The sequence below is a fragment of the Nicotiana sylvestris genome, chromosome 11 (assembly GCF_000393655.2).
Source record: "Nicotiana sylvestris chromosome 11, ASM39365v2, whole genome shotgun sequence".
In the NCBI taxonomy this organism is placed as follows: domain Eukaryota; kingdom Viridiplantae; phylum Streptophyta; class Magnoliopsida; order Solanales; family Solanaceae; genus Nicotiana; species Nicotiana sylvestris.
In genome coordinates this window covers 137,668,938-137,683,944 of record NC_091067.1, presented here as the reverse complement: position 1 = coordinate 137,683,944, position 15,007 = coordinate 137,668,938, and the positions used below count along the sequence as shown (strand labels likewise).

The 15,007-nt window shown below is 36.3% G+C and overlaps 1 protein-coding gene across 1 annotated transcript; it reads left to right on the top strand.

Moving 5' to 3' along the window:
- Positions 1–5,366: 5,366 nt before the first annotated feature.
- Positions 5,367–14,877, top strand: LOC104239840 (ABC transporter G family member 28-like). Its single transcript, XM_009794566.2, has 14 exons — positions 5,367–5,831; positions 6,873–6,949; positions 7,280–7,549; positions 7,842–7,905; positions 8,002–8,148; positions 8,333–8,367; positions 9,017–9,090; positions 10,048–10,970; positions 11,214–11,510; positions 12,199–12,684; positions 12,851–12,999; positions 13,722–14,011; positions 14,110–14,240; positions 14,486–14,877. Exons 1-14 carry the CDS (start codon positions 5,602–5,604, stop codon positions 14,640–14,642), a joined length of 3,330 nt encoding a protein of 1,109 aa, XP_009792868.1. The 5' UTR covers positions 5,367–5,601; the 3' UTR covers positions 14,643–14,877.
- Positions 14,878–15,007: the final 130 nt, after the last annotated feature.

Sequence of the window (15,007 nt, the reverse complement as noted above, 5' to 3'; positions counted from 1 at the left end):
CTGGCATCATGGTCGTCGAGCAGCAGCAACCATGGTGAACTGCCTGAAGCTGCGACTGGAAAGGAAGAAGCAACATCGATGGTGGACGCAGTAGTTGTTGTTGTTGAGTCGCCGAGCTGGAGGTCGTTTGGGACGTGAATGCTTGGGTTTTGCTGGAGGTCACGAGGCAGCTGGGGAAGTGAATGAGGCAGTCATGGGGTTTCGCCTGAAGCTAGGGCTTGGAGGAGTAGAAGAAGAAGAAAACGCAGCAAAGGGGGTGGTCGTTTGGAGCTGGTTCGAAGATGAAAGGAGAGGGCAGCCATGAACGAGCTTCGAGCTCGACATGGAGAAAACGAGCTTCGTGGTGGTGAGGCGATGATGCAGCAGTGGCAGCGGGGTCGTTTGGTGTGGCTATGGAGGTTCGATGATCGGGGAAAGGGCAGCATCCATGGCTACTTGGAGTTTTTTGGGGTCTTTGGGATGGTGAAGGAGAAGAGAGAAAGAGAGGGGGCAGATGGAATTTTTAGGGTTTTTTCTTGTTTTTTTTGTCACATGTAAGATAGAGGGGTGTTGGGTATTTGGGTTATGGACCGGGTCGACCCGGTTTGAAATGGACCAGGTTATGGGGAAGGTTGGGTATTTTTTGGGCTTGTGGCTTGAATTTGAAGAATAGCCCAATTCCGATTTTCTTTATATTTTTGCTCTCTTTTCTTCTTTTATTTTTTCTAAAACTAAATTCTAAAAATCCTTAAATTATTATTAAGTTATAAAAGCGCATATTAACTCCCAATAACAATTAACGCATAATTAAGTAATAATTAAGCATAAAATTGTACATTTGGACGTTAAATGCTAAAAATGCAAAAAATGCCTATTTTTGTAATTTTCAATTTTTGTAAAACAAACTTAATTACTAACAATTGTAGAATTAAATCCTACATGCAAAATGCGAACATATTTTTGTATTTTTTTTATTAATTTAACAAATAAACATGCACAGACAAATACAAATAATTATCCAAAAATGTCACAAAAATTCTCAAAATTGCACACCAAGGAAAATTATTTTATTTTGAATTTTTGGGAGTAATTCTTTCATAGGGCAAAAATCACGTGCTTACATATACCCTTTGAGAACAAGTCTTGTCTTAAATTTATCAATAGTGTCGTTATCTTTCATTTTCCTCTTAAAGATCCATTTAGAACCCAACGGTTTATTTTTAGGAGGAAGATCAACCAATTCCTATGTATGGTTGTTCAATATGGATTCTATTTTACTATTGACTGCCTCTTTCCAAAATAATGATTCCGAAGAAGATATAACTTCTTTAAATGTTCGAGACTCATTTTCCAATAAGAAAGTCACAAAATCTGGTCCAAATGAAGTAGACATTCTTTGACGTTTACTACGTCTTGGATCCTCCTGATTAATGTACTTTCTTTTGTTTCTTCCCGAGGTCGTTTAGATCCTTCACCAATCGACTCACATTGCTTTTTATACAGATATATATTTTCAAAGAACTAAACATTATCTGATTCTATAATAGTATTATTATGAATGTCGGGATTTTCTAACTTATGAACCAGAAATTGATATGCTTTACTATTGATCGCATATCCTTGAAAACACAATCAACGATTTTCGATCCTATTTTCACCCTTTTGGGTTTAGTAACTTGCACTTTTGCCAAACACTCCCACACTTTAAAATAATTCAAGTTAGACTTCCTTCCTTTTTATTTTTCATATGGAATGGATTGTGTTTTGCTATGGGGTACTCGATTTAATATTCGGTTAGCCGTAAGAACGGCTTCCCCCCACAAGTTCTGTGGCAAACCAGAACTTATCAGTAATGCGTTCATCATCTCCTTTAATGAACGATTCTTTCTTTTCGCAATCCCATTGGATTGGGGCGTGTAAGGGGCTGTTGTTTGATAAATAATTCCATATTATAAACATATTTTTTCAAAAGGAGATTCATATTCACCACCCCTATCACTTCTTATCATTTTGATTTTCTTGTTAAGTTGCATTTTAACTTCATTTTTGTATTGCTCGAATGCGTCTATTGCTTCATCTTTACTATTAAGTAAGTAAACATAACAATATCGAGTACTATCGTCAATAAAAGTTATGAAATAATTCTTTCCACCGCGAGATGGTATTGACTTCATGTCGCAAATATATGTGTGAATTAAGTCTAAAGGATTTGAATTCCTTTCAACTGACTTATAAGGATGTTTAATATACTTAGATTCCACACATATTTGACATTTTGATTTGTCGCATTCAAACTTAGGCAATACTTCCAAGTTAATCATTTTTCGCAAGGTTTTATAATTGACATGACCCAAACGTATATGCCATAATTCATTTGACTCAATTAAGTAAGATGAAGCTGAAATTTTATTATTATTCTCAACAACCATTACATTCAGCTTGAAAAAGCCCTCAGTAAGGTAACCTTTTTCTATAAATATTTCATTATTACTTATTACAACCTTATCAGATACAAAAACACACTTAAAACTGTTCTTAACAAGAAGTCCAGCAAAGACTAAATTCTTCCTAATCTCGGGAACATGAAGGATGTTGTTCAAAGTCATCACCTTGCCAGAAGTCATCTTTAGAAAGATCTTCCCACATCCTTCAATCTTGGCGGTTGCAGCATTTCCCATAGAAAGAGTCTCTTCGGGTCTAACAATAGCATATGTTACAAAGGCTTCCCTAACAACACAAACATGGCGAGTGGATCCACCACTCCTTAGGATTTCCCACCAGGTTGCATTCATAAAGCATGGCACACAGGTCATCAACATCTTCATGCTTTTCAATCATGTTTGCTTGACCGTTCTTCTTGTCTTTCTTTGGAGAATGGTACTTCGTAGATTTATGCCCAGCTTTCCCACAATTGTAGCAATTTCCGTTGAACCGCTTTTTGCTTGGGTTGCTTTTCGATCCAGAAGCCTGCTTCCTTTTTCTCTTATTTTAAGAAGTGTCCTCAACAATGTTTGCTCCCATTATTGTTGAGTTTCCATGGCCTCTCTTTTCAGCAACTTTGTTGTCCTCTTCGATTCTCAACCGAACAATAAAATCTTCAAAGACATCTCCTTGTTTTTGTGTTTCAAGTAGTTTTTGAAGTTTTTCCACATAGGAGGCAACTTCCCAATCATCTTTGTTACTTGGAATGCTTCATTGATGACAAGACCTTCAATCAAAATTCTGTTAGTAAAAATACTAAAATTACTACTTTCAACATCAATATTAATTCGATTTATACCTTCAGCAAGGAGATTGGGAATAATCACTTGCAATTACTGGACTTAGGTAATAACAGACTTGCTATCTACCATTTTGTAGTCCAAAAACTTAGCGGCAATGAATTTCTTCAACCCGACATCTTCAGTCTGGTATTTCTTTTCAAGCACAACCCACAATTCTTTTAACGTCTCTACGCCACTGTAGATGTTATACAGATCTTCCTCCAGTCCGCTAAGAATATAATTCTTGCACAGAAAATCAGAATGCTTCCATGTCTCAATCACAAGAAAGTGTTCATTCTCTGGAGTTTTATCGGGCAGAACATGAACATCTTCCTTAATGAACTTCTGCAGACTTAAAGTAGTCAAGTAAAAGAACATCTTCTGCTACCACCGCTTGAAATCTAACCCGGAAAATTTTTCGGGTTTCTCCGCCGGTGTTCGGCTTGTCGACGCATTGGCAGTCACAATCGGAACAACTTGGTTTCCATTATCATTAGTCATTTCTGTAAAATAATGGCAGAAACAAACGTTAAAATCACGTAGATTTTAATCTCCAATGGAGTAGAAAACCACAAAGATTTTAATTTCCAGAACAGTAAATATATAACACAAATACAAATACAAAATTAAATTCCTTAAGCTTGTTAATAAACTGTATTTGTAAAATAATTCTAGAGAAAATAAAATAACATAAACAGAAATATAAACGAAAAAGAAGTTAATTCAAGCCCATTGAATTTATAGTGTTTTCTTAAGGAATTTAATCCCCTCCTAGTACCTAAGGTTATGGATTATTTCCTCCCAGGATAGAACGAATTACACATAGGTGTAGTGGTACTTCAAACCCCAGTGTTTTAGCGAACAAAAAAATCGGTAGCAAATCACACTTATTGTTGCTTTCTTTGAAGTTAAACGTATGCAGAAGGAAGGAGCAGAACTCAGAAAATCGTATGGAAATTCTGAGAGAATAGACTTGTATTTATAGCCAATATTGAGCTGAAAGCTGAAGAGGTGCAACTCTTCAGAATGGTTGTTTATGCAAAACGCCCATAGCATAAATGCCATAACATAAATGGCTAATTTATGCAATAATAAATCGGGAATTGAAGAGGAAAGTTTAATTTTCAGTTACACAACTGAAAAACTGAAAATGGTTCCGTTGGATTTTAATATTAATATTAATATTCTGTTATTAAAACGAATATTTAATAACATTTTTGTTAATATTTACTATTAACAAATAAATTTGGTCCAAAAAATTAATCAATCAACCATTTGACCAAATCCGAATCCGAAGCCGAAAACGACAGCGCGAGACTTGCCTTCTTCTCAACTCTTTAAGAGCTAGAAGAAGAGCAATTGCTTATATACCCATCAAAAACCTCTTCCTCTTCCAATACGGGACAATGTCCCTTTTACAAGGAGAGAATCTCAAATGAAACTCAAATATTTCATTTTTTCTCCATTTCCCATTCACCTTATTTTAAGCATTAATATACTTAAAAAAAAACCAACAACCCCAAAAATGGGTATATATGCAAATGCTCTAAGAGCATAGACGGATCTAGGATTTCTAGTACATGAGTGTACTACTAAAAAAAGAGAAAAAATATATTAAATGAGAATTGATCTCTCATCCTTTAGGTAAATAACTCAACCTTCGACCAAGTGCACCATTCAACCTTCTTGGAGCATGAATTCCAACAGTTAATAACTTAATATTATACTAATTTCAAATATGTACATATCTAATTTTACGGAAAGACCATGGATTCACGTACCCCACAATTCCCTCTATAAATCCACACTTGCCCAAGAGAGTTAGAGATAGATCCAGAATTTAAAATTTATGGGTTCAATATTTAAGCCTTTTAATATTGTACATATTATATTTTTAAATTTATGAGTTCAAGCATACTATTTTTTTTACAGTTTTAATGAATTTTTACTCATAAATATATGTTTCGCGTAGAAACTTATGGGTTCAGATGAACATTCTCTTTACGCATTCTATTATTAATCAATGCTAGGATTCTACTTATAATGATTGTATTAAAAACTTGGTGAGTTGAAAAATTAATTAAAAATGATTGCCGTCATTGGTATGACTGAGAACTATGTCGCAGATAATATATTTTTTCATGGTTTGAAATACCGTTGCTTAATCTAACGGTCCATAATACAAAATCATGCCATCTCTCTCCAGTTCTCCTATTTCCCCTCCCCGCCATTTCTTCCCTCCGAGAAATCACCATTCTCCTTCTTCCACTTTCCTTTCCCCATATCCAAACCCTAGCTTTCTCTCCATTTTCATCAACCAAAATTTACCATATCTCACCTGAAAAATCCATCTATTGTGATGGTCTTTGATGAAAATGTGCAGACAAAAAGGCAAAAATACAAAAATGCCTTGCTTACCAATTTTTTGCTTTGCATCATCTCGACGAATCACATTGCGACAGCACAGCAGACCGGTAACTCCGGGTCGGCTCAGCTCTTGACCCAGGTCCTTTATAGCAGTTTCAGCAATTTCACCTCTTTATTTGACCCTGGCGTTACCAAGGAATTGGGGTTTTGCATCGAAGATGTGTAAGTCATTTTCTATAATATTTCTCTTCATGCATTTTTTTTTGTAAAGAATCTCTTACACTATTAGGTCGCGTTTAACTATTAGGGGCTATAGTAGGCAATATGTTCTATTTTTAAGAATACAAATCCCACTTCTTATGGAGGCTCATTCCTTAGGGATATCCTTTGGGTTAACAAATTTCGTTATACTAACAGTATATATAACTTAAACTATTTTTTTAATTTGTGCCAATTCAATGTATTGTGAAACTGTTTAGATTAGGAAGTAGGAACTGCAAGCGTATTAGTTCAATTAATGAGCATGGCTGTAGTAGACTTAATTTAGGTGTATTGTTCATTAGGAGTCTTTTAATCTAGTTGTTATAATTTGTTATGTTACTTGAATATGTAGATAACTTTTAGTTTTGGTAAACCTAAGTTATTGAATATTGGATTGTGACGGGTTTAAATAGAGTGACATGTATAGTGAAGATTCTCATAGTCAAACATAACTGCATCGAACGGTGTGGTCTAGTGGTCAATGAAGTGGGAGGAGAACGGTTCAAATCCTAGCTAGACAAAAAATATTGGGTGATTTCTTCTCATCTATTCAAGCCTTGGTTGATAGGAGGTAGCAGGTGCCTGGGGAATAGTTACGGACAACACTGTCATAAAAAAAGGTCAACCTAAATTGATTAGGATTTGATGCATATGATACGATGAACATAGTGTGGACTCTCAAAGCCCTATTCTTACTGGTACCGTTGAACCCATAATAACCCCTACCGTACTATAGACTGTAAATCTTGGTGTTCGTGCTCTTACTATCTTACTAGTACTTTAACTTAAATTGTGTCATAATAGAATATATGTATCGGAAAACGTCTTTTGTGTTGCTTTAGAAAAAGGCACATTCTTCAATTCCTATGTCATTAAGTCAATTTTCGAAAGCTTTTCCTAAATCGTATTTCACTTTGGTTGTTACGTGTTTGGCTTGACAATTCATCTATAGAACTTTGAAAGCAGCTAATTTTCAGTTGATGAATTCTGATCGTGTTGTAGGGATGCTGAGTGGAACGCGGCTTTTAATTTTACAGACAACACAGATTTTTTGACAGCATGTGTTAGACAGACAAAAGGTACTAATTTACTGGATAAGATTCTCTGAGATTGTATCTTTTCTAGTTTGAAGCCTGCTGGTCTAGTTCATGATATTCTATAAGATTTGCATCAGTTAAACTTCAGAAACTTGTGAAAAGATGTAATATGTGGGCTTACGTTTTCAGATAAGCTAATAATATGAGTTCCTTGGGTTGGTAAACATTTGAATAGCAAGTTCATTTTTGTGGTGATCAATAGTAATTACACAAGTACAGCATTTAATATTTAGTTGCTTCTATTTCCAATGGCATGGATTGTTCTATATTGTCTTTATTTTCATACTCACAATGTCTTTGTTGGTCCAATAGGTGATGTAATAAAGCGGTTGTGTACAGCAGCAGAGGTAAAGTTCTATTCTCAACTTTTAACGCAAGGCGCTGGAAGAGGAAACCTGAAACCTAACAAGAATTGTAATCTGGTATCATGGGCTTCTGGATGTGAGCCAGGATGGGCATGTAGTGTTGGAAAAGACATGCAGGTTGACCTTAAAAATTCAAAGGAAATGCCACCTAGAATTCTTGATTGTCAACCTTGTTGTGAAGGTTTCTTCTGTCCTCGTGGTCTCACCTGCATGATACGTAAGTATCTACTAGTATATTAGCTTATAGTCATTTAAACCTGGTTCGCTATCCGAAGTAGATACGAAATCTCAATCAATTTAGACCAAACAACATTTCAGAGTTTCTTAATATCAAGACATGGTGTTTTCAAGCATTTCAGAATTGCTTAATACCAAGACATACTGTTTTCTTTTTATTTTATTTTATTCTGAGGTGATTTCTACACTTTTTTGTGAAGTGATGAATTTGCTTCTCTAATAAACAATCACAAATTTATGTTTGTTTTCATTTTCCTATTTTCCGGTTGAAGCCTGCCCATTAGGCGCGTATTGTCCTCTTTCAAAACTCAATAATGATACTGGTGCATGTGACCCGTAAGTTTCGTACATCTTTTGGAGAACTTAATTATTCTTACTTGACCAGAATTTTTTGCATCCTTCAACTGATATTGCCTGCCTCAACATATGAAGGTATCGTTATCAACCTCCTCCGGGACAGTCAAATCATAGTTGTGGTGGAGCAGATGTCTGGGGTGATTTTGTGAGTACTACTGAACTATTTTGTTCAGCGGGATTTTACTGTCCAACTACTACCGAGAAGATTCCTTGCACTAAAGGGTATTTATATTTATCCCAAAACCGGAGAACATGTATCTTAGCGTGCTTTCTTTTTTTCTCCTGCTGGTTTAGGCAGCAAATAGCAAAATGCTACTTCTGTTTAACTTGGTGGATACTTTTGCTCATATTAGAAGCTCATGTTAATCCATTCACTTATCATGCTGTCTGTTTATGCTTTTTCCAGCCATTACTGTAGAGCTGGTTCTACATCTCAATCAAGTAAGTCCTCATCTTATGTGACAGTCTGTTTTTTCTCTGTACTGAGTTCTGCGTTGCTTCATTTCTTATTCTTGACTTTTCAACAAAATATAAATCATGGATTAACTTTGATCCTTCCAGATGTATAGTACTAGTAAAATTTCCTGTTTGGTTCTGCTGTCTCACTTGTACCATACATCTAAAGCAAAATAAAGGAAAAAGAAAGACAATTATCTTCAAAGTGAAATACAAAAAAGAATACTAGGACGCAAATTTGGCATGCTGTCATATCCAATATCTTCTTTGCTTAGGCTACCAGTACTGTTAAAATATATTAGATGGATATCCAATAACTACTACTAGAAATGAGCAGGACGTATCAAGATATGAGCATATTGGACATCCACCTTACCAAGATTGTTATTTTGTTGGTGGGGTGTGCCTCACATTCTTCTCTACTAAGAGATAGATTTCTTTGAACTCGTTTTGCTGAGATGAGACATCATGTAGTTGTCATGTTACAGAGTATGTGTTACTTGTAACTTGAAGATAATCTCACAAGATGAAAAGTTATATTAAGTAAGAACTCATTGCATGTACTTCTCAATTTCTGTTTGTGGAAATATTTTTTGGTCTGAACACTTCCATCATCATTATTATCGACATGCAGGCTGCTATAAATTAGCTATTTGTGAATCACAGACAGCAAATCAAAATATCACAGCTTATGGTATTATGTTTTTTGTAAGTCATCTCCTCACTCCTAGGCTGTAGAAATATTAATGATCTTTGTAGGTTTCTACTTTTGAAATAATGCTCTTGGGTTGTTAGCTAGTATGGCCATGCATGTCTTAATTTTTTAGGCTTGTAGTGGGAGAAGGAAAGTGAGAAATGCATGCCAAAAAGAACAGAATAGAACCAGCAAAAGAAAGATCTGCCTTCAGCTAATGCTCGCTATTGCCTTACCAAAGGAGGAGGAAATGGGAGGGATTCGTCTTGACGTAGCTTCTACCCCTCTTTTCTTAATGATAGTGGAGTAATGGCTGCATAAATAATGCAGCTGAACCTAAAAGGACAGATCGCACAAGATATAACATCTTACTTTTCCTTCTCTTCGGATTTCATCTGTAACAAGTCACAACTCACAACTAACCAAAAAGCTTCTCTGATAACTTTCTTCTTCTTCTTCTCATTTCAAGTTTTCTGATTTAATTAACTTCATTTCTCGGAGTTCCCAATGGATACATTAGAAGGAACAAATGCTTTTGGTTCCTTGGTAATTCCTAAGGAAGTCATAATTTTTTATCTCTGAAGAGTCTGTACATCACTAATTATCAAGAATGAACGTCAAATTGATATTCATGTTTCATTGTAATAATCAGATCCATGGGCATTTGCTGAAACACGTGTATGGTTTCAATGGATATCTGTTAGAGATTCAAAATGTGAAAGTTCTTTGAATATGTCAATTGAACTATGACATGTTCTTAGGTAATCAGTTTCCAAGTCTCCTTTAGTCTGAAAAGACTTCCATCTGTCCTGAGTTTTTTGTGTTTCAGAGGCGTTGAATATCTAATAGATATGACTTCTGTAAACTAGTCATGCTTCAGCCTCGAACATGCATGTTTTATTACCTAGTTGGGATAAGATTTAGATTTCACACAGGTTGCGACATGTAACTGGCCTCTCCATTTCTAATAGGGTGCAATCACACTTATACTTCTCATTATATACAACTGTTCTGGCCAAGTGCTGAGCAGCAGAGAGAAAAAACAAGCAAAGTCCAGGGAACGTGCAGCAAAAAGTGCAAGGGAGACCGTACAAGCACGTGAGAAATGGAAATCTGCTAAAGAGATTGCTCGCAAGCATGCAACTGGTCTACAATCTCAATTGTCAAGGACATTCTCCCGAAAAAAATTTGTAAGTCAACAGGATCCGCATAAGGCGCCCAGTCATGCTAGGTCTCGTTCAGAAGCTGCCTTACCCCCATTGCCCTTAGGTATGTCTCATGCCAAAGCTAAAAAGCAAACCAACCTCACAAAGATGGTTCAAGAGCTTGAAGAAAATCCTGATAGTCATGACGGTTTCAATATTGATATTGGGGACAAAAATATGAAAACACCTGAGCAAGTTGGGGACAAAAATATGAAAAAGCCCAAGGCTAAACAGTTGCATACCAAGAGTCAAATCTTTAAATATGCATATGGTCAAATTGAAAAAGAAAAAGCCCTGCAGGAGCAGAATAAGAATTTGACCTTTTCTGGTGTAATCTCAATGGCAAGTGAGATTGAGATAAGAACTAGACCTCCCATTGAGGTGTGTTTCAAAGATTTGACACTTACTTTGAAGGGGAAAAACAAGCATTTATTGAGGTGCGTATCAGGGAAATTATCACCTGGCCGTGTTTCTGCTGTTATGGGTCCATCTGGTGCTGGAAAGACAACGTTTCTGTCTGCATTGACTGGTAAGGCTGCTGGGTGTACCACGACTGGTGTGATTCTCATAAATGGGAAGCCCGACCCGATGCAGTCATACAAGAAAATTATTGGCTTTGTACCTCAAGATGACATAGTACACGGAAATTTAACGGTGGAGGAGAATCTTTGGTTTAGTGCTCGGTGCAGGTATGCTGTCATACTTCTGTTAGTCTGAAGCTATGCATTCACATAACATTTCAAAGTATTCTTGTGAGAAATCTATGCCCCTTCTATTGTTATTAAACACAAATTAGGCAGAGATATGACCAGCTTATATTATCCAAAAGGAAGTTAGTTTTGCTCTACTGCTTTTACTTGTTAGCATTGCTGTTTTTGATACTATATTCATCTTTCGCTTGACTGCTCTTCTTTATTGAATCACTCGTCCAGATTGGCAGCTGATTTGCCTAAACCAGAAAAGGTTTTAGTTGTTGAAAGAGTCATAGAGTCCTTGGGATTGCAACCCGTGAGAGATTCTCTTGTGGGGACGGTGGAGAAGCGAGGCATCTCTGGGGGTCAAAGGAAGAGAGTCAATGTTGGGCTGGAAATGGTTATGGAACCTTCTTTGTTAATCTTAGATGAACCCACTTCTGGTTTGGATAGCTCTTCATCTCAATTATTGCTTAGAGCACTCCGTCGTGAAGCTCTTGAAGGAGTGAATATATGCATGGTGGTGCACCAACCAAGGTGATGTTGTGGACGATAGCCTCTTTTCTTTGGTCTTACTCTGTTTCTTCTTCCATCTGCATTCCCTGGTGGTTATCATATTGACTTTTATCTGTTGCAGTATCTTTTTGTTTATCCTCGCAATCGTTAAACGAATTGCAATCATAAAACATGTGGAATTATAAATATATAAATTTAAGTAGTTTTATCCTCCAGCGTAATGATGGCCTTTCAAATTACTTTATTTTTGAACTACAGTGATGAAAGCCAAATAAAGAGCTTGATGTTCTTATGGACTAATTGGACTAACATGTAGCTAGTGAGCTGCAACTAGTGGATTTTGGGGAATTCTACTTTCAGTGAGTGGGATCTGTCTTCTTAAATGTGTAACTACACGCCGAAACAGTCACTCAAGCCTGTGGAAAATGTCTTTTTGATAAGCAAGCCTCTGAAAAAATGTTAATCATCCTAAAGGTCATGAATGTTTTTTGTGCTCCACCATTCTTCTGGAGAGGATCTTTCAGAAGAAAGGATTGTACCAAAAATTAGCTAAACCAAACCGAGATGCAAGAAAAAATGCCACAACTTGGATGGTTTGACAATGTTTCATTTTGGTTCTATGTAATAAATATTTAAAAAAAAAAGATATCTTTGCTAACCGGACCTTACCATGGACACCTTATCTCAGTAATCACTTCTTCTTTTGCAGCTATACTTTGTTCAGGATGTTTGACGATTTGATACTTCTAGCCAAGGGTGGCCTTACAGTATATCATGGACCAGTGAAAACAGTTGAAGAGTACTTTGCAGGCATTGGAATAACTGTACCTGATCGTGTTAACCCTCCTGATCACTTCATTGATATTTTAGAAGGAATTGTTAAACTTCCGAACACAGCAGTGAACTATAAAGATCTTCCTCTCAGATGGATGCTTCATAATGGTTACCCCGTACCACCAGACATGCTAGATTCTTCTGGTTCAAGAGCATCTTCGGTTGGAGAAAATTCAGCTGATGGAGCAAGTCCTGCAACTGCTACCTCCGATCAATCTTTTACTGGAGACCTGTGGTCAGAGGTCAAATCCAATGTTGAACAAAAGAAAGACCGCATGCGATACAACTTTTTGGCATGGAAGGACTTGTCCAATCGGAGAACCCCTGGTGTATTGTTCCAATATAAGTATTTCCTTGGAAGGTAATGATAAATTTCTCTCCTTTTCAGTCGTATACCTTCTAATTACTGTGTGCTTGTGTTTGATTATCTTGTGCTTGCTGTCCTATATTCAAATACGTGTACAGTTCTTTTGTTTTGAGTTTGCATTTGTTTTGACATTGGCATCTATGATACTGCATACTGTCAGAGTCGGCAAGCAGCGATTGCGAGAAGCCAGGATGCAAGCAGTTGATTTTCTTATTCTATTGCTTGCTGGAATCTGTTTGGGAACACTTGCTGAAGTGAGTGATGAAACCTTCGGAACTATGGGGTACCTTTACACCGTCATTGCAGTTCGTAAGTTCAAAACCTTGGAACAGTGTATATACTTAAGTTTTTTCATCTTTATTAAGGAGAATTAATGACTTAAAGACAGTTGATTATTTTTCATTTGCAAACTTGGGACACTCAATTTTAAAATCATATTTTGAACTCTGTTCCAGAAACGTGCTAAATAAAATCATGATTTATTTCATGCAGTTCATCATTTTGTAAATCTTTTTACAGATAATGAGGTTCGCAGATCTAAGATTAGCATACTGTGCATGTGTAGTGTAAAACTTTCTGCCATGAACTGACAAAGTGTTTTAAAGTTAAATAAAGAAACTTTATTTAACCTCCTTACTGTTAGTAACCATTCCTTATTGCTTACCTGAAGTAAGAAATAATAAATCTCAAATAAACAAAGCATCTCAGAAAAGGAGATGGTACAACGGATTGCAGAAGTTAGAGAGTAAAAGAGAAGTTACAACATTTTTCACACCCAGCCCAGAAATTCTCTTGGAAATGTAGGTTTAAAGTTTAGACCGAGAATTTGAATCATGGATTTGGCATGGTGAATTTTACCTTGAAACAGTGGCATTTACTTTATAGAAAAATGTCACGTGTCAGAAAATATGGATTTTGATACCTTATCGTTTGATGGTTTTTATATGAAAATTTTGTTATTGGCAGTTCTCATATATCTTCATTAACTTTTTACTTTCCCTTAGTTCTAATCTTCCTAAATTTTTTTCCAGCTCTTCTCACCAAGATTTCAGCTTTGAGATCATTTTCTCTAGATAAATTACACTACTGGAGAGAGAGTGCATGTGGCATGAGCAGTTTGGCATACTTTATGGCTAAGGATACCATTGACCATATCAGCACAATTATAAAGCCTGCAGTTTATCTATCAATGTTCTACTTCTTCAATAATCCAAGATCTTCCATTTTGGATAATTATATCGTCTTGCTTTGTGTTGTATATTGTGTTACTGGGATAGCGTATGCACTTGCCATCTACTTCAACCCTGGTCAAGCTCAACTGGTGTGTACTTGGAACTTTGATCATGAAATACATTTCATCTCTATGCCATTATCCTCTATCTCCATCATTCTTTACTAACAAGCTAATTTGTCTTTCAGTTGTCGGTGTTGCTACCAGTTGTTTTAACTCTCGTAGCTAGACAGGACAGTAGCTCAATAATGGGGAAAATAGGAGATTATTGCTATACAAAGTGGGCCATGGAAGCATTTATAATTGCAAATGCAAAGAGGTTTGTTGTATCCTTCTCCCATAATCCCATTATATCTGAATTCTTCTTGCATTTTGGCTACCTTACTAACTAATACTTGCTCAAAGTTGGAGTATTATTAGTAAATCATTAGCCATCAGCTGTTGAATATCAAATGCACCTGATATCAGGCGTTTAACAAGTCTCCACATGTTGATCTATTCATTCCCGGGTAGATTTTAATTTCTTTTTTTTTTCCTCTTGATTTTTGTTTTCGCGGATTTTAGGTACTCTGGAGTGTGGCTGATCACAAGATGTGGTGCACTAAAGCAAAAGGGCTATGCACTTGATCATTGGTATCCTTCCTTAATATCACTCCTGCTTCTTGGTGTTATCAGTCGCTGCGTAGCATTTGTCCTTTTGGTAACTTTCCAGAAAAAATAAGTCTTGTGTTGTTGCTCTCTTGCTTCATCGGTTGGCATACTATTAGCACAAACGAGAATGCCAGCTTACAGGCTCACCACCATGCCGAAAAATGTTGGGAAGCCTCTTCAAAGTTGGGTCCCTTGTGAAAATTATTGCACATAACCTAGATATGATTCTTGCCAAAAGTGTAATTTACTCAAAACAAACTGTATATGGCAGCAAGAGTCTATCAAAAGGTTAGATGTTATCATTCTTTGTTTGGCCAAAAAAAAAAGTGTAACATATGTGCTAGTAGTAGTTTCTGTTGGAGATTGATGCTACCTGCTTCCTGGGCCTCATGATGTAGCTATAATCATCAAGAGAGATAACCGAGAATGTCGTCT